We start from the raw sequence: 19261 nt of genomic DNA on the forward strand, positions 1-19261 counted from the left end.
CTTTGTGAACGCTTCATCGGAAGGAAATCTTGGCCTGTCTGCAGCATTTCCATCTTTGTCGCAGACTACATCAATCCCGAACACTGGCGATCCTGGTTGGATTGCTACCGGTCAATCCGAGCAAAAGCACCTCTCTGGATCCTTCTCGACCCACCTCAAGTGCCGCTGAATCAAGCTTGGCTCCTTTCTGCAGAGCCTATCGCGAGGCAAGACTCGACTTTCCGCCCCTTTCACTCTGCATTAGCGACCACCACCACCAGTAACGACCAAGCGCCAATGATTTACCTTGCTTATGCTTGCATTCAGAAACCACCGTTTACATTTCAATTATTCCACTCATGCATACGCAGACCAGACCCTAGGAAATAGGCATATCTGATTCAACGCTATTGATTGAGCTCATCGGGTTGAGCACGAAATGAGTACTTACTTCGGAGGTACTCTAATTCAAAGCAGTGCCTACATCCCTGTGGTCATATCAATAACCTGATTTGCAAGACGACCCATTGGCTCGGGCGAATTCAATCCGCACTCATACAGAGCGTACCAAGATGCGGCGACAGCATGGTACGCATACGACATGACATTCTGCGAGCGATCAATGGCTTTCCCATCCGAATTTGGCTGATTTTAACATAGTCGATCTTGAGTTTCCGGCGGAAGGACACCGCATTGTCCTCTGCCTCCACGCTCCTGGGCACGTCTATCACCAATGATGGCGTGAATAAGCCGGCAGGTCCTCTTGGACTGAACCTTCTTCATTCGCCTTCGAAGCCGCTTGTTGACTTTGTATTCGTGCACGGTCTAGGTGGTGGTTCGCGAAAGACATGGAGCAAGACGAAACTCATCACAGACTACTGGCCCCAGGAATGGCTTCCCAAGGACCCTGCTTTCAAAGACGTGCGGGTACATAGCTTCGGGTATGATTCAGACTGGACCAAGCGTACCGGGAGCTTCATGGATGTACATCATTTCAGCAAGGCATTACTTGGCGAGATGTTTACATCACCATGCCTTGAATCCTCAAGGACGCCTCTTGTGCTCATCGGGCATAGCATGGGAGGCTTAGTGATCAAGAAAGCTTACATGCTTTCGAAGCAGGCCAAATGCTACGACTTGCTCTCACAGAGAATTCGCACCCTTTATTTCTTAGCGACGCCTCACAAGGGCTCTGACTCGGCTAGACTTCTGAAAAACATTCTGCAGATGACAAATATGTCTGTTCCTTACGTGGCAGACCTTGAAAAAGGCTCTGTAGCTATACAACATATTAATGATGAGTTTTGCGAATTCGCTACTGATCTGGATATCTGCTCCTTTTATGAGACGAAAAAGCTGAAGTATGGACCTCTGAGCACGCTCATAGTAGATCCGGACTCCGCAATTCTAGGCTATCCTGAGGAGAAGCAAGTACCGATGAATGCTGATCACCGTTCAATATGTAAATTCGACACGCCAATGGATCCAAGCTATGTGACTCTCCGCAACGCTTTGGCGCTTACTGTTCAGCAACTTGCTAGCTTAGGTACAGTCGTTGTCTTAATCTAATCAGATATTGCTAACAGGAAATAGTAACCAAGACTGAAGAAAGTCAACGGCATAGCCAGCTCGCCCATCTGTCCACATATTTAAAAATGCCTTTTCGTGCGGAAGATGATTTTGTCAACGTTGAAGATGCCCGAATGCAAGGAACCTGTGAATGGATTACTTCTAAGGATAGCTATCGGGAATGGTGTGACACAGCTTCGAATACCCCTAGAGTACTCTGGGTGACTGGCAGACCGGCAGCGGGTAAGTCTGTACTCGCAGGCTATGTCATTAGTCAGCTAGAACAGCAAAGTTTCGCCTGTAGCCACTTCTTCTTCAGGTATGGTGATAAGACCAAATCGCGACTTGATATCTGCCTACGATCATTGGCTTTTCAGATGGCTTCTCACAACTCAGGTGTACGGGAGAAGTTTTCAGGAATGCAAAAGATGGACGAGAGGCTTGAACTCGCCAGTCCTCGCAACATGTGGCGGAGACTATTCATGTCCGGGATTTTCAAAACAATGTTGACTCCACAATTCTGGGTCATTGATGGCTTAGACGAATGTGAAGATGGTGCTCTGTTTCTTGATTCAATGCTGGCAAGTCTAGATGACGCAACGCCTTTACGGGTCTTCATTACTAGCCGGGAATCTCCTGAGCTCCAGAAGCGAGTAGATAGCTTTGGCGTCCACAGAGCCCGACATGAGCGGATGACCATTGCGGATACCCTTCCTGATATTGAATTGCTTGTCAAGACCAACATTAGGTCTGTGTCCCTGGACAGCGACGAGCAACGTCAAGACTTGGTCGGCAAGCTTCTCGCGAAATCAGAAGGCTCGTTCTTGTGGACAGCTCTTGTTTTAGAAAGTCTTTCTAAATCCTACGGCGAGCAAGAGATAAGCCAATCTCTCGAAGACCTTCCGCCGGACATTGAAAACCTGTATCAAAGGACTCTGTATACATTAAGCAAAGCTGGAAGTGGGAAGAGATTTGCTCAGGCAGCACTGATGTGGACAGCATGTGCATTCCGGCCATTGACAACAAGGGAGCTCCAAACAGCGCTACAACTCGATATCAAAGATAATTTCTCTCGGATTGAGGAAAGCATAATGGCAGTGTGCGGCCACCTAGTCGTCGTGGATAAAACAAAAAGGGTGCATATGGTTCATGGGTCGGCAAGGGAATTTCTCTTGAAGGGTAAAGTTGGGTCAGAATTTGCGATCAGTAAAGTCAAGGCACATACACGCATAGCCCGAGCTTGTCTGGCCTACCTCGTAGGACCTGAAATGAAGCCACCTCGCACAAGCAGGCGTGGCCTATCATCTGCAAGGCCTTCGACAAAGAGGGACGACTTCTCAGCTTATGCCTGCTCAGCATTCTCCTACCATCTTAGCAAAGCCGACCCGCTTTCAAGTGACATACTACTAAGCTTTGAGAAATTCTTGAAATCAAATGTTTTGTCGTGGATTGAAGCCATCGCGCAAGAGAAAGATTTGAAGCCACTGATACGGACTGCGAACAACATCAAGAAGTATTTTAGCCATTGCGCGGTCGTAAGGTCACCTCTTGGTCATTCCATGCACCTAATCAAAGGCTGGACGATAGATCTCGTTCGTGTTGTAACCAAGTTCGCCGATGCTCTAATACTTTCGCCATCAGCAATATATTCGCTCATCCTTCCCTTCTGTCCTTCGGACTCTGTTATTTGCAAGACTCCAGGTATAGTGCATAGACTGGCCGTCATAGGCATTTCGAACGCTCAGTGGGATGATCGGTTGTCCTGTATCGATTTCCGAGAACATCTGACGACCGCCCTTTCTTCTGGAGACGATTATTTTGCAGTAGGGCTGATTTCAGGAAGCATCGTGATATATCATCTATCTTCATGTCAATATTATAAAGGCTTGATGCACGGCGAAGTTGTGAAACACTTAAAATTCAAAAATAGAACAGCTATAATGGCATCTTGTGGAAGGAAGTTGATTCGAGTATGGGACGTTAGCAGTGGCGATCTGCTTCATAATTTTCAAGCGCCATTGCAGGTTTTAGATCTCTCTTTCAACCACAACTCGCTAATAGCTGCTTCCTCAAAGAATCATGTTGCAATGTGGAATCTAAATGACAATGGGCCTGAGCTTCGCGAAAAGCCATGGGACAACGCTATGAAAGATTCAAGCGCGCGGTCATTTCGAGCACCGTGCGCTATCTCCATGTCCGTCGGTCATTCCATGTTAGCTGTAGCATATAATGGCCAAGCCATCATGCTTTGGGACACCGAGGGAGAGGCGTACTTCGGTACTTGTGGCAGGAAGACGACTGGTGGCGAGACTACCACACACATGGTCACTGCTCTTCTTTTCAACCCCAATCCTGATATTGAGCTCCTGGCTGCGTCTTACCTGGATGGACAGCTTGTGGTTCTTGACCCATTTAATGATCAAGTAGTAGAAGGCTTCCGCGCAAACTGCCATATATTGGCTGCTAGTCCTGATGGCGTCCTACTAGCGGGTGCCAGTGGAAGCGGTACAATACAAGTATACGAATTTGAAACATTAAGAATGCTCTACCGAGTGAGGTCCGCCAATCTCCATATCAAACAGATAGCTTTCAGCAGAGACAGTCTTCGATTCTGCGATATCAGAGGATCGCATTGCAATATATGGGAGCCTCCAGCTTTACTTCGGGATTCCCCGGGTGATGACAGCAGCGAAGACACATCAAATTCCGTCACAGATGTCGTTGCCACTGACACCGGAATCAGGGTCAGCGTAATGGTACTAGCTCACGAGGCAGATTGTATCCTCTGTGGCAAGGATGACGGGTCTGTCTCTCTTTACGACCTCAAAACTGGAAAGCAAAAGCGCGTGCTTTATAGTCACAAAACGCAGCTACGCCTTCTCGCATGGTGGCCGGAGAGAAGAGCTGTCTGTAGCGTCGATGCTTCGAATAGTATATTCATGTGGCAATTAGAAAGGCTGCAACAAACTGACTCAGCGGTCGAGAAGGCAATATTCCAAGCTCGGGTTGATGATGGCGACGCAATTGTTCAAATCTTGATAGGGGATGCGGCAGGCAAATTCGTTCTTGCAACACGAAATACTGATTATCTCTGGAACGTTGAAGGGAAACAAGAAATGGTTCGAAGCTACGCGGATGACAGAGGACTTCGGAGGTGGGTACAACATCAAGAGTCGCCTTTTCACATCATTTGCATTGAGGCATCATGTGCTCGAGTCTATGCTTGGAGCGATTGGTCAGAATTCACGTCGGTATCTCTCCTATACGATGTGAGGGGCTTGCAACTAAAGAACGTCTACACGTGTACTGTGGATCACCAAGCGCGCCTGCTCTTAGAACTTTCGAAGATTGAGGGATCGCTCGCAACGCACGCCTTGCAATTGTTCAATGCAGAGTCTTTCGTTATCCAAGACCCCGACAGAAATGCCGCGGTACCAGGCACGGACGATGAAGACCTATTAGTCCCGCTTCCCAGTCTAAATTTTGCAGCTCTTGCCGTTCAGATGGTGCAAATTGTTGGGGTCTTGAATGATTCGCAGTTGGTGTTTTTTGACATTCACTCTTGGATTTGCTCGACCCAGCTCAACAGCCTTGATGGAGGCTTGTCATCATACTCAAGACATTTTTTCGTCCCTCATGATTGGTATGCTGGGGCAAGAGAAATTTCGTGTATTGTGACTGGCAAGGATGTGGTATTTGCACGAAACGATGAAATTGTAATTGTCAAGTCTGGACTTGAATTCAACGAAGAAGTCAAGATACAAGCTGTATAGGCAGTATGAAAGGTCCTGTAGGGTCTCTGCTGACGAAGAGAACATTCAATCCCGCATGAGCAACAACTGCGTGTAACCAGAGCCGCCAACAGCTCCCTGGCTGTGTATCTTCATTTGTAGAATTAGCAGAAGACAACGCTTTCCGGCGGCGGGCATTATCTTCAATGCCATTTATCAACCAAATCACCATTCATGAATGTGCCTATGTACTTCGAGAGACCTACCTTGGTATGAGATCGATGTGACAGGCCTTCCTTACACGCCCGGTTTATCGCTGACGATCATTGGCTGCACCATTCCAAGCGCCTCGACATATGCAGCTAACAGATGAATCACGTCGGCTCCATCCTGGTGCCGTCCTACCTTTTCAGAGCGGTGCAAGCGGGATTCAGGCCATATACACCGTCTTAGTTGTTCAGAGGGAAGTTGCTGCCATCATGGATTACAGAGGTGCGCCAGGCTTGGAATTTGGTGATGGCAACACGAGGCTTGATCCAAGTGTTGCGAAGGGTGACCTGCTCATTTCGACAGATCTTGACAAAGCTGACTTCCTCAAAGCGCTACCGGAAGGCAGCAAAGTCATCGCCACTGATGCTCATGGCATCAGTTTCTGGGCCAACACCGGCCGTCTGGATGTTGAGCTTGCCGGTGGTTCGCCACATGCGTACTTCATCAAAGTAATCTCGAATGATGTTGGTTTGAATATGGTCCGCAGGCATGTCAATTCTACTTCTTCAGCTTTTTACAAGAGTTACCGACTTTTGGTATGCTCTGTAGACGCATTGGGTCCATTAGCTCAAGTACCCTTACCAGACCTCATGCTTAAATAAGGCAAAGTTCATCAGGACAAGCCTGCGACTAACCAGAAATATGCCATGCAACATGCTATCGTGTCATGACTGACGCCATAAAAGCGAGTTTCAGGCTACAAAGGCCATCCATGCGCTACTGCCTGACTTCGCAACCAAGCCCATCGCTTATGGCACCTACGAGACGATACCCGATACGCACTTCTACATCTGCGACTTTCGAGAGATGATAGATGACATGCCAGACCCGCATAGATTTACTACTCGCCTAGCAGCACTCCATCAAAAGAGCAGGTCACCTGAAGGCAAGTTCGGTTCCGAAGACACGACGTTCAATGGCAATTTGCCACAGCTCGGTGGATGGGAAGCGAGCTGGGAGACCTACTTCAGTAAGAGTATGAGACTTGCTCTCGATCTCGAAATCAAAGCTAAAGGCCACGATACTGAGCTTGATAACCTAATCCCAACACTATTTGACAAAGTTATTCCACGGCTGCTACGCCCGCTTGAAAGCGAAGGACGGTCAGTCAAGCCGTCGCTTGTCCATGGAGACCTGTGGTACGCCAATTCTGGCATAGATGTCAACACAGGCGATCCCATCATCTTTGATGCGTGTAGCTTCTATGCCCACAATGAGTGTTAGTTCAATGGAAATTGAAATTGTAGCATGACTGACGCTCTGTGCGAGGAAAATAGATGAATTTGGCCAGTGGAGACCGATTTGCAATAGATTCGGAGCCGAGTATCTGGAAGCCTACCATTCATACGTGCAAATATCCCCTCCTGCTGAGGACTATGACGGTCGCCTAGATCTATACAAATTGTGAGATTGGACCGATTTATTCATCCGAGAAGCCTGACCTAGTACAGAAAATTCAATACGCACGTATCCGCACTCTTCACCGATAATCAGACACTTCGAGAGCAGTATGCTTCCCTTTGTAAGACATCTCATCACGGATCACTGATCGTTCAACAGGATGCTTGGTGATATCAGGGATTTAGTAGCGAGGTATGGATGATCGCTTTCAAGGCGCAGGTACAGTAAGTAGAATAATATCGTTGGTCATCGTACAGAATTCCTGTCTTTGTACAGTGGACTGTGCACACCAACATCGAATCTGTTTAAGACAGATAACACTCATGAATCAGTCTTAAGCCTTATTCCCAGTCGATCGAGTCAACAGTGAGGCGTTCATTTTCGGCTCGCTCGGAGCACTTTTGAGATGTGCCATATGACTCCATACAAAGGGCGAGTGGAAATACATCCCCATCTATCGCCGAGACTTCGATGGTGTACCCCAAACCATACATGCAAAAGATTCCTCTTCGATCTTGACTACACCACGATTCCGCTAGCAACAACATCCCAAAAGCCAGACAACCATCCTACTCATCCCCACCCTTCCTATACAAGTCCATCTCCTGATACCCACCACAAAGCTGACACTCATCCCCCGGACAGCGATAATGGCACCTCCGCGCATCCACAGCCACCGCATACGGATCCATCGCCGGCGCACAAAAACACATCGTCCCGAACAACAGCCCCACATATCTGTACGACACATCACGGCGCAGACATCCATCCAGACAGTTCTGAGGCGTTGTGTCATCGACTGCGAGGCCGTAGTGTCCCCATAGCGGACTGCCGAGCCCGGCGTAGCCGTAGCAGCCGACGTAGGAGAAATTGTGGGAGAGGGCGAGGGGGTGGTGGGTTGGGCTGCAGAGGGCTGGTGGGGGGGAGCGCGTGCTGCTTGCGTGGATAACGGTCATGTGGATGGCTTCGGTAGTGGTCGCTGTTTGGGTTTGTGTGAGGACTTTGGTGATGATTTTCCTGTGGGGATGTTTTGTTTAGTGAGTTCCTTGATTCTAGGTGGCGGGGAGGGACTTACGTCTTCTCTAAGACTGGAGTGCTTTTTGAGGAGGTTGTTGGGCTTGATGAGGTTGATGGAGAAGACGAGTCGGTGGGACAGGGTATCGAGGAGACGCCGGGAGGATTGCAGTCTGTGACCCAGATTGTGGATGTCCATGTCGATGTCGGCTTGGACAAGACCGCGCATACGTTCAAGAAAAAGAATGCGACCAGTGTATAGGTGTGCATCATTGCAAGAGGGCTTTGAGTATCTGACGATTCAGGATCTGCCTTGAATCTGTTTATGTTGGAGAAATCAGGCTTGATGGACGACAGTGCGTGGGATACGGGGCAGTTCTAAGATCGTTAAGTAGAAAGCTCTGGATATATTTTCGATCAAACGGTCGGAGTGTGTCATTTTTATGCAGCGTGGAATAAGACTCGAGCCATGACCTTCCCTTCTCCGCGAGGCTTGAGAAAAGGTATCTTTCTGTATATACGCAAAGTGGCGTTTACCACCAAAGTCTGTCATTGCACTACCACAACCAGATGAACGGACTTTTGCAAAAGTAGGACATGTATGCCAGCCATGTGCAATGGGGGGTGACAAACCGGTTTTCATACTTTGACAGACAAGTGTAGAGTTGGCAGGCGCCTTGAACATGCAACTATAATGGTCACGACTCTATCTTACAAAATGACCCTTTTCCCCCCTTTGCTCGCACCGTTCGACAGCCATAGCCCGCGAAGAGAGGATGGTGTACTCATTGCCCGAACGCCTGATGTCCATGATCTTACCGTACCGTACGAAAGAAAACGAGCCCTGGCATGTGAAAGCTCCTCACTCTACCCACTGTTCATCGAGCATAGGGATGCCATCCCCTCCCTCCACCTCGATGCCCACCCCCTCGATAGTTCGCACCAGGTTTTCCCGCATTCTTCGGCCCCGTCGGCGCATTGGCAGGCGGAGCACTCTGCGGCGTCAAATTCTTCGCATCCCCCCTCCCCCTCCTCCTCCACCATGATATCCACCCCCACCTCCTCCGCGTCCTCTTCCCCTGCCATAACCCCCTCTTCCTCCATACCCCCCATGACCGCCGCTGTCAGGCGGCGGCGCGTCATCGTACATGCCTTCCCAGCTCGTCGCTCCACCCCCACCACCGCCCCCAGCGTAACCCCCTTGCGCGCGTGCTTGCTGTTCCTCGTATTTCCGCTGTTCGAAGGCTAGTTGCTCCTGTGCGTTGAAGCCGCCGGGGGTGCCGCTGTTGGCTCGGTTGGGGGCCATGCCACCGCCGCCGCCGCCTCCACCACTACCACCCATTCCTTGGTCCATACCGCCGCCGCCGCCGCCCATTTGCTGCGCCATCATCGCTTGCATCTGCTGCATCATCTGCGGGTTCATGCCTTGCATTCCCTCTTGGCCTCCGCCGCCACCTCCAGGCATGGGGGATGCGCTTCCTCTTCCATCCCCTCCACCGCCGGCGCCGGTACCACCTTGGTTCTGTTGCATCTGCTGCATAGCTTTGAGTTGTTGCATTTGCTGCATTTGCTGCATCTGTTGCATCATGGCCGGATTCATGGCCGGATTCATGCCACCCATCCCGCCGCCGGCTGCAGCGGCCATTTGTTGCTGCATCATAGCGAAGTATTGTTGCATTTTCTGCCAGTACTGGGCCATCATTTGAGGCGTCATGCCGTTCTGACCGCCGCCGCCGCCGAAATTACCTTGTTGCATGTCATTGCCGCCTCGGTTGCCGTTCATGTGATTATCGTTGTAGCGATCATCGTAATTCTTGCGACCGCCGCGACCTCCTCTTCCGCCACGTCCGAGGGAATCGCCGCCACCTTCTTGCATGTCACCGCGAGGCTGGGCTTTCTTGACTTCGATCGGTTTGCCTAGAATTGTTAGATCGCCATTGAGCGTGTTTTCGACTGCGGCTTCGCTATCAAATGTGACGAATCCGAAGCCTCGAGGTCGGCCGGTGTCTTTATCCATCATGAGAGTGGCATCGACGACTCTACCGTATTGGGCGAAGTAATCTTTGAAAATTTGCTCGTTGGCTTCTTGGCTGACACCGCCTACGAAGATCTTGCTTGTTCGTTCTTGTTCATCGCGGGGAATGGCTCGTTTGGGATCGATCTTTGATTCGTGAAGAGACGTTAATAAATTCCTTTTGATACTCATACGAGAGCTGGGGGACCGCAGATGGAAGGGGGTTTTCTTGGAAGTAGAAATGTCGGGCCTTACGATTTTGCCATCCAGGTAGTGCTCCTTCACCATTACTACGTTGACTGTCCGAGGATCTCTGAACGTCAGGAAGCCGAAGCCACGGGAGCGGCCTGTAGCACCATCGCGCATGACGGTGCATTCTTGCACTTCGCCAAATTTCGAGAAGTATTCTTTGAGGGATTCTATAATGGATTAGATATCCATCTATGGCTATGCTTTGGATGATATTAAAAACATCACTTACGATCTGTCGTTTCCCAATTGAGGCCACCAATAAACATTTTCCTATTATATCCCAGTCGTCAGTAACCAGCAACCTTATACAACAAGAACAAAATGTAGTGATAAGCAAATGAGAAGCAGCAGCCAATATAGTCCACATTGAGTCCGTATTTGCCTCCCTGTTGAAGACCCCATTTTGACGATCGTACGTAATCCGGAGACCTGTACTCAATGATAAAGCCACTGATGCTGCATGTAGGTGACAGAAAGGCAGCACTGATCATAGTAGATTCACAAGTGACATGGCGTGTGGCTTCTCTCAAATTCCGCTACGCACTACAATGTGCGTGATTTAACTCCGTCTGTGATGCAACGCCAAGTCCAAGAGTGAAGAAGAAGTACATGGGTCGAGTGGAGAATGTATGCGGTAATCTTCGTTTCGTCTTTTGCTATAGAGTCGTATGCTAGCTTGCTCGCAAATGACTATCACCATCCTAAGGTATATAGTCATCGCCTTCTGTCTGCTAACTTGCTCTATGAAGTCCATACTGGTGATATGCTAGTATTGCTGCACTTGAGTTGCTTTAGAATCATGTCCATAGGGGCTGTATACGTCACGATTGCCCATGCCATTTGACATTCAGTCTCACAACTTCTCGAAATCAGGCGTCACAGTCCAGTTGTCAACCAAGCAACTATCCCAATTCCTTGAGCTTTCAGTACAGCCCAGTACGTCGAAGCCATCCTTCAAATTTGATGTATTCGAACATCTCCACCATGCTTTGACACGTGTTGAAGCGTTTGGATTCACGGTTCTGTGGTCACCAAACGCAGAAATTGGATATTGTTACCCACACAATGTCGGCAGATAAGCGATCGTCTCATCTACAGCATCCAAGCTGGCGACCTCAATCTCGAGGGCATCTCTCTTCATTACCTTATATCGGACTGCTGTGGGCTGGACTGCTGCTTTACTCTGGCAAGAGGAACACAGGAAACAAAGGCGCTAAAGTAGAAACAGTGATGCTAGACTTACCCATCCTCTTTGATGCCAATGGGCCGCGATTCTGGCTCCGGCTCCGGCTCCGCTTCAATTCCATAATGTGTCGGATCCACAACGCCATTTTGACCGCCGTTCCATGCACGACCAGCATCCTCATCAGAGCCCGTACCATTCATAGTCTCGTCAGGGGGCTCATATGCATTTGTCACAGGGTCTGGAGCAGGAGGGGCCTCAACGGGCGGAGGTACTTGTTCAGGCTCGAAACCTTGAGTTGCTTCTGGTTGTGGTTTTGAAGTGTCGTCTCCATCGTACCTGATTTCTGCCATATTAGCAAATCGCATATTGTACGAATGTCACTCATCAACGAGTGGATTTTGGTGATTGGGCAAGGACTGTCACTCACAAATCGGCGAAAAGGTCATCCTCAAGCTCTTCGGGTTCGGTCATCTTGGATATCACAAAGCCAAAGGAAAGGTAAAAAGGGAAGAGAGCTTGCTGTGCAGTCTGAAATCGGATTTCAAGTCAAGAACATGAAACCTTGGAGTGCAAGCCGGCCCATAGCAAGATCTTTTGAGGCACAATGAGTAGACGAGACTCCGCAAAAGATGGTGAACTGTGCGATCAGCGATCAGCGATCTAATAGAGCAAGTCACAAGAATGGGAGGTATCAGACTGCGATGAGTTGATAACGGAAGATAAAAACAAAGTGAGAAAGAGACCAAGTTTCCTGGTTCCGCGGCAAACGCGGCAAAGTCGCCGACCTTGCCTTTTCGGGAAATCTTCGACATTCGACCATGTAGCTATTGAACCTGTACAAAGATGCAGCCGGTCTGCAGGTTGCAGGGAACAGGTAGACAGTAGCAAGAAAGCTTTGTTCTCATATACAACATCATGGGGTCCAAAAATCAACCACAGCAGGTAAGACAGTCCACAAGTGTCACCTATTGGTGCAGGCAAACACTAATGTATTGCAGGAAATGGTTCAGGTCGGTTCGTGCGCATCACGGGGAGAGAACGGAGGCTCTGGGTATGACATCTGCTGACTCTCCATCTTCTTCTCGTGCAGGTTCATCCGAGTGAGCATTCATCTGTCCCAATGGCGTCATAGGAGCTCACATTTTTGCAGCAGAACCACTTCTCCCTTCTGGCGCAATAAGCCAAATCGTACAAATCAACCTTCGAAGCCTTCAGAGTCGAAGACCGTCATTGGTGCTTCCTACTCACACGCCGATATCCTGAAGTTCGACTCTTTGTATGCTTGTGCGCCATTCTCAACCTCTCGACGTGGCTGATTGCTTGTGTAGATCCTTAACACCCTCAAACTCTAGACCTCAAACTCCGCAGTCGTCGAACAAAATCAGTCCACAAGTGACACGTACTCCACCTCCCAAAAATGGTGCCATATCCTCACCTCCCAAGAAGCCCGCGTATTCACAGCTTGTGTCTTCAGCGAATAGTGATTGGAACTCGTGGTCAGATGACGAGGAGGACGAAGAGGAAGAAGATAAGTCGACGGCTTATGACTTTGATGAAGGGGTAGATGAAGATGAATTCGGATTGCCCAGCATATCAAGCATGAGGAGAGATGTCCAAAAGCGTAGTCCGGCCAAACACGTTCATGATCCGGGTGGGTCTAGTCGCAGCACTACTGGGAGCGGATCCTTTTACGGCTTAGAACCAACCCGGCCGACAGGCCGACTCAGATCAAATAGCTCTGATATCGCCCTTGAACGAGGGGCTCCAAGTTACCCTTCCGCGAAGAAGACGGAAGGGAAGATTCTCAGGCCACAGTATAAAGAGATATTACGAGGTGAGCAAAACCATTACAAGATTTGTTGCGCCTGATTGAGCCTGTTTATAGACCCTGCAAACTCTCTTCACCTCATCTCACACCCGTCGGTCCCATCAAACGCAACCCCTAAAGATGCTGAAGCCTTAAACACTCGCATTTCCCGTATCAACAAATTCAAGCGAATACTCCAAGCAAGCAACATCTCGCTGTCGGAGCTACGTGATCTAGCATGGTCAGGCTTACCCGCTGAAGTTCGCGCAATGTCGTGGCAACTACTGCTTGGATATCTGCCCACTAGTAGTGAGCGCCGAGTCGCCACTCTTGAGAGGAAGCGCAAAGCTTATCTTGACGGCGTAAATCAAGCATTTCCAGAAATCATTAGCTCAGGAAAACCTTCGAACAGACTATCTTCCGTAGATAAGACAAAACAGCGGGGGCTTGACGAAACATTATGGCACCAGATTTCTATTGATGTTCCACGAACCTCGCCGCATCTCCAATTGTACAGCTATGAGGCTACCCAAAGATCTCTGGAGCGCATTTTGTATGTTTGGGCAATAAGACATCCGGCTTCCGGCTACGTACAAGGTATCAACGACCTCTTGACCCCGTTTTGGCAGGTGTTCCTCGGCAGCTACATTACCGACAACGATGTCAGTAGCGGCATGGATCCTGCGCAATTACCGAAAGCAGTCCTAGACGCTGTAGAAGCGGATGCATTCTGGTGTCTCACTAAATTGCTCGATGGCATACAGGATAATTACATCTTTGCACAACCTGGAATCGTTCGACAAGTCAACTCTTTGAAAGACTTGACCACCAGAATCGACTCTGGACTGGCCAAACACCTTGAGAATGAGGGGGTTGAATTCATGCAATTCAGTTTCAGATGGATGAATTGCTTACTGATGCGAGAAGTGAGCGTCAATTCTATCATAAGAATGTGGGACACGTATATGGCCGAGGAGCAAGGCTTCTCTGACTTCCACCTCTACGTCTGTGCAGCTTTCTTGGTCAAATGGAGCGATCAGCTAGTAAAGCTCGAATTTCAGGTATGTCCCAGGCTTGTATTCACCTATCATTTCATATACTGACACTAATCATAAGGACATTATGATGTTCCTACAATCTCTGCCGACAACGGAGTGGACAGAGAAGGATATAGAACTACTACTTAGTGAGGCATATATCTGGCAGAGCCTGTTCAGGGGATCTAGCGCCCATCTTCGAAACTCTGGTGGTACTACCTGACATCTTCTCATCTGCCGCGGTAAGCATTGTCGAATAAGGCTCCACCAGAGGTAAATAGGCATATACTTCATAAAGTCTAAAAGCCTCAAAGGTTAGAGATGATTCATCCTCATACTTTCCACCACCGTTGCTTGTTGTCGCGCACTTCCATTCTATTTCCTCAGCCATACAAACAGAATCTCTTTGCCCGCACCGCAAATTACGTACTACATCTTCTCAAGAACATTCTTTTACTCGTTGCCTCAGGTCTGCACCTTGCCAATTCGAGGTAGTACATTACCAGACATCCCAACTCCATGGCGTCTACTTGTAAAGCTGTCCTCTCATCCTTCAACAGACAGCTCAGCGCTCTCCAATCGACCAAAACCCCAAACTTACTCCCTCAGCAAGCAGCACTCCAGACTTCCACCCCTCAAGCCAACAAGCCTTTTCCCTTCCTCTCCCTCCCCGGTGAAATCCGCAACAAAATCTACGACTACGCCCTCATCTCCGACCCCGAACACCACATCTACTACGGCCGGCTCTCCCAAGCCCAACACCGCGCACTCTGTCACGATCCCTGCCGTGAGAAAGGCCAACCACCTTTCCGCCTCGATCTGCTCCTCACCAACAGACAAATCTACCACGAAGCCTCCTCCGTCTTCTGGGGCTGGAACCTCTTCCGCGTGGAGATCGGCACGTCCAGGCTCCCAACACTAGCAGCGAGGGATTGGGCGCAGTTCTCGTCCGGATGGACGCAAGACTGCTGGGCGAGCATCGAAGAATATCTGGATGCCGCTGCCCTAGGGAAGGGGAAGGCGAAGGGGATGGGGAAGGAGATCCCCGCCCGCGCCCTCGCCAAAATCAGCACTATGGACATAATAGTGCATTTCCTGCCCGAGGCGAAAGAAGTGTACAAACACCTCTCCGACGACGTGGAGGGCGCAGGTCTCTACGAACACACGATCCGCGACGTCAGCGCGTTTGTGGAGCAATTGATGCCTGGGGGTGTGAAAGCGCATGGGCTGACTGATTTGAGGGTCGTGTATGATGGGCGACCTGAGTGGTCGAGTCGGTGGCTGGGGGTTGAGGGGGATAGTTGGGGGGTGAGTGAGTCGAAGGAACGGGTGCTGGGGCCGCTGGGGTGCCTAAGGGGGGTGGAGTACGTGGAGGTTTGTACGGGAGGTGGAGATCGTGGGTTGGAGATGAAGCTGGAGGGGGCGATGAGGAAGGCGGAGGCAGAGGTAGGGTGTGGGGAGATTGTTGAGGAAGGGGCAGGAGAAAAGGTGAAGGGAGTAGTTGAGATGTGATTGTATATTTGGCAATTGTGATTAGGTGCAGGAGTACGTTCGGGCGTTATTTGGGTATAAGTTTTCTCATATTGGCAGAGCGGCAGTATGGTTACTTTCTTGAGGGTGATATCAAATATCGTTACGAGGCGTATTTGGTTCAACAATGCTTTATGAACACTGAAGCAGACTCTTTGGATGAATAGCAGATGTCAAATATAGTCTTTTGACTCGGCGCAAAAAAATATCTAGACTTATGAAATCTGTTCCTCATGGAAACTCCACTGATATTGAGTACTCTGTAACAATAGGAATAGTGCAGCGCAGAGCTTCTGCTTATGATCGTGGCTGCAGGAATACTACAACCAACGGGGAAGCGTCAGTGATATATACTGCCAGGTTTATAAGTGATATGTCCGCCTTACTTTCAAGTATGCAATCGGCAATGAGTAACTAGAAGTCTTATTCGATGTCATAGTAGCATAAAGCTTTACCGGCTTGTAGAGGCACGAGATTAATGTGAGATTCCCATTTGCGTCTATTTGAGCAGTTGCACCACTTTGAGAAGGACATCCCCAGCTCCCAAACCAGCGTTTTCAGGCGCCTTTGCAATAGACTGCCAGACCTCGCCGAATCTTGGCTCGTTGCTTTTACACTTTTCTGCCACTTCCTGCCGTTTCTCCTCCGTCCCGTGCTCCATTAAGAATTTGAAATACCAGGCCCAGGTATCTCCAAGGCTAGAATCAAGCAAGATTGCCTTCTCAAACCAATTCGAGGCCTTCTCCAGCCTTCTCTCACCCCAGAAAACCCGCGCAACAGTCACAAATAGTGTCGGATCGTTGTCGACTTTCTTGATAGCTTCGAGAGAACGGGGTTTCCGCTGGGTTCTCGACTCGAGGTTCCAGATATTGAAGGACCAAAGGGCGCCCGAGGTTCCATGAGTCTGGAGCGATTTGGCCATGAGATTCTTCGCTTGCTGTAGATTGCCCGCGCGAAATTCGATCTTGACCTGTTCTAGGGCTATGTCTGGGCTTTTTGTAGCGAGTAAGCCGCGTTCAAGGACGGAACGTGCCTTGACCACGAGACCTTGCGACTCTTCCAGGCGGCTTAGGAGTAGATATAGCGGGACTGAGGCTGGGCAAGCATGTGTGCCGACGTTGTAAGCCTGGCGAGCCTGGGGTAATTGTCCTACGGAATGGTAGATCTGACCTTTCTGCATGTGCAAACGTGCCTGCTTTGGATACAAGTTCAGGCCTTCGATGGCTAATTTGAGAGCTTCGTCGTGAACCTTGCCTTCTCCGTCTTTCTTGGATGGATACTGCCGCTCAAAAGCGACGGATTTGTACCAGACCCGATCAGTGCCCGCTTCTTGACGAGCAGTTGCAAGTAGTTGTCGTGCTTCGTCGATCTGATTAGCGTCGGCCTCGAGCTTGACAGCGCTCAAGAAGATGTTCTCAGAGCTCGATAGCTGATTAAATGCTCTACCGAGTATCCTTCTCGCGTCGTCAGTAAAGCCAGCATCCCATCGACTCTTGGCGCTTAATTGCCAAATCTCTTCAGCGTCAGGGCATGCTTCGACTGCTTTGTCAAGCAATCTCCACATTTCATCCCTCGATCCATGATTCTTCTCTAGGTCAATGGCTGCCAGCCATGTGGATTTCGACGTTGGGAATAGCCGAAGCGTGTAAGCATAGATAGCTCGAGCGGTCGCGTACATTCCTTTCGCCAGAGAGGCTTGAGCATCAGAGTTGAAAAGCTTCTTTAGATCATCATCATCTTCGTCTAGGCCAAAGCTCAACGTTTCTTGAATGCAAGCTGTAGCTGACGAAACCATGCCGTCTGCCTCGAGCTTTTCTGATTCTGCTATCCATTCTTCTCTCTTGAGCATGGCAGAATTCTGTGCAAGGGATTGAATGGCTCTCTTCATTAATTGTCTGACTTTGTCTAATGGCTGATCCATGGCTTCTTGTAGCCTGACAGCCGCCAGCCAGATCTCGTGGCTTGTGGGGTTTTGTGTTCGAGCCTTATTAAGCACTTTCATGGCTTCATTCCCCGAACAGAGCCTGCTCAACGCCAAATGAAGTTCAACAGAGTATGGTAGCTCTTCTACCGCTCGTGATAAAAGCAGCTTAGCCTCTTCAGGGGATTCTTCTTCATTGACAAGTGCCTTCCACAAGACTACGGACTTCGGCAGCCGATCTATGGCCTTTCGTACTACACGCTTTCTGGCATTGCGATCTGTCTCCAATGACATGGCACTCTGCCATAGGCGGACGGATTCTGGGTTTTGTTTTATAGCATCCGCTGCAACAACTTTGGCGTTATGGTTGTCTCCTGACCTCCTCTCCTGAAGTCGAATGTACTCGAGCCAGAGATCTTCACTACGAGGGTTTATCTGACATCCTCTTTCAGCAATCTTGCAAGCTTGCACCAGCTTTCCGGCCACCTCCTCCAGTCGAGCAGCTGCAATGAAACCAGGCGCATGCTTTGGATTTGTTTTGATGACTGATTCCAGCAGACCCCGCACTCGAGTGATATCACCCACGTCTACGTCTGCCGATTTGAGCTCCGTTTGTGCTAGGCTTGTCAGATATCCTTTCGGATCCACATTTGTCGCAGTCCCCGACGATGTGTCTGTGCCGGATTGCTCTGCTCTATCAAGTCTGCTGTTAAGGACTCGGTTTCTTGCTGCGCCGATCGTCCTGAAATCGGTCGTTGTGCCATCAATCTCGCCATTTGCGTTTCCATTGCCATTCGCGTTGCCGTCGTCCTGGACATTGGTATCAAATTCTGTAGAGTCTCGGGCTCCTGCAATGACACTATCTGGAACAGCATAGAATCTCTCGTGGTTCTGAGTCCTTGCTCTTTTGTTTTTGCGCGTCAGGTCACCTGGTTCCGGAAGGCTTGCCCATTCCTCCTCGGTCAAGCTGGACAAACTTCTCTTCAGATCTGCAAATTGCTGCTGTATCTTTGGGTTTTTGATCTCATAGTCACGTTTTTCTTGCGCTTCTCGCGTTTCCCTAGAAGGATCGACGGATCTCAAGTCGGTAATCTGCACTTTCACAAAGGTGGCATACGATAAACCATTTGTCACATATGACTGGGGAAGGGGATAATGCGGGGCTATAAAAGTGACGACTAACCTTTGCTGTTGCCTTCTCCTCAGCATCCTCTCGTCCACTTCCTGGTATATCCTATCCGCTTCGTCATCTTCCCTGGTGAAATCTCCACTTGCGAACAACCCAGTCTCATTTTCTGGATCCTGAAATCGTTCATCATCGTCATTGCCATCATCTTCCTTCTTTTCTGGGAGCCCGTAGGCACTTGGCTGCGCCCCAAGTTGCTCCGCTCTCTTCTGGAGGGCAGCTTTAATCTGGTCCTCGCTTGGACCTTCTCTTGCAGGGCCGAGATCTGACCGAGTGGTAAAGCCAGTAGCGCCCCTGCCCAAGCCAGCGACGTAGTTTTCAGGGGCTTGTTGGCTCAGGAAATCCTGTCGTCCCGGCATGTTGA

At 49.6% G+C, this 19261-nt stretch overlaps 5 protein-coding genes across 5 annotated transcripts; 3 read left to right on the top strand and 2 right to left on the bottom strand.

The window, feature by feature from the left end:
- Positions 1–564: 564 nt before the first annotated feature.
- Positions 565–5321, top strand: KY384_002428 (uncharacterized protein; the record flags this gene model as incomplete). Its single annotated transcript, XM_044810951.1, has 3 exons — positions 565–567; positions 640–1525; positions 1573–5321. The coding sequence occupies 3 exons, from the start codon at positions 565–567 to the stop codon at positions 5319–5321; spliced, it is 4638 nt and encodes a 1545-aa protein (XP_044671834.1).
- Positions 5322–5758: 437 nt separating this feature from the next.
- On the top strand, positions 5759–6773 carry KY384_002429 (uncharacterized protein; the record flags this gene model as incomplete). The annotated part of the gene is made up of 2 exons (XM_044810952.1): positions 5759–6028; positions 6291–6773. The coding sequence occupies 2 exons, from the start codon at positions 5759–5761 to the stop codon at positions 6771–6773; spliced, it is 753 nt and encodes a 250-aa protein (XP_044671835.1).
- A 2053-nt stretch (positions 6774–8826) lies between these two features.
- On the bottom strand, positions 8827–11887 carry KY384_002430 (uncharacterized protein; the record flags this gene model as incomplete). The annotated part of the gene is made up of 5 exons (XM_044810953.1): positions 8827–8959; positions 9071–10397; positions 10460–10500; positions 11474–11752; positions 11844–11887. The coding sequence occupies 5 exons, from the start codon at positions 11885–11887 to the stop codon at positions 8827–8829; spliced, it is 1824 nt and encodes a 607-aa protein (XP_044671836.1).
- A 444-nt stretch (positions 11888–12331) lies between these two features.
- KY384_002431 (uncharacterized protein) lies at positions 12332–15772 on the top strand (the record flags this gene model as incomplete). The annotated part of the gene is made up of 7 exons (XM_044810954.1): positions 12332–12358; positions 12415–12467; positions 12570–12692; positions 12745–13250; positions 13302–14284; positions 14340–14472; positions 14799–15772. The coding sequence occupies 7 exons, from the start codon at positions 12332–12334 to the stop codon at positions 15770–15772; spliced, it is 2799 nt and encodes a 932-aa protein (XP_044671837.1).
- A 517-nt stretch (positions 15773–16289) lies between these two features.
- KY384_002432 (uncharacterized protein) lies at positions 16290–19256 on the bottom strand (the record flags this gene model as incomplete). The annotated part of the gene is made up of 1 exon (XM_044810955.1): positions 16290–19256. The coding sequence occupies one exon, from the start codon at positions 19254–19256 to the stop codon at positions 16290–16292; it is 2967 nt and encodes a 988-aa protein (XP_044671838.1).
- Positions 19257–19261: the final 5 nt, after the last annotated feature.

Source organism: Bacidia gigantensis (assembly GCF_019456465.1).
Source record: "Bacidia gigantensis strain McMullin 20006 chromosome Unknown contig_156, whole genome shotgun sequence".
NCBI lineage: Eukaryota > Fungi > Ascomycota > Lecanoromycetes > Lecanorales > Ramalinaceae > Bacidia > Bacidia gigantensis.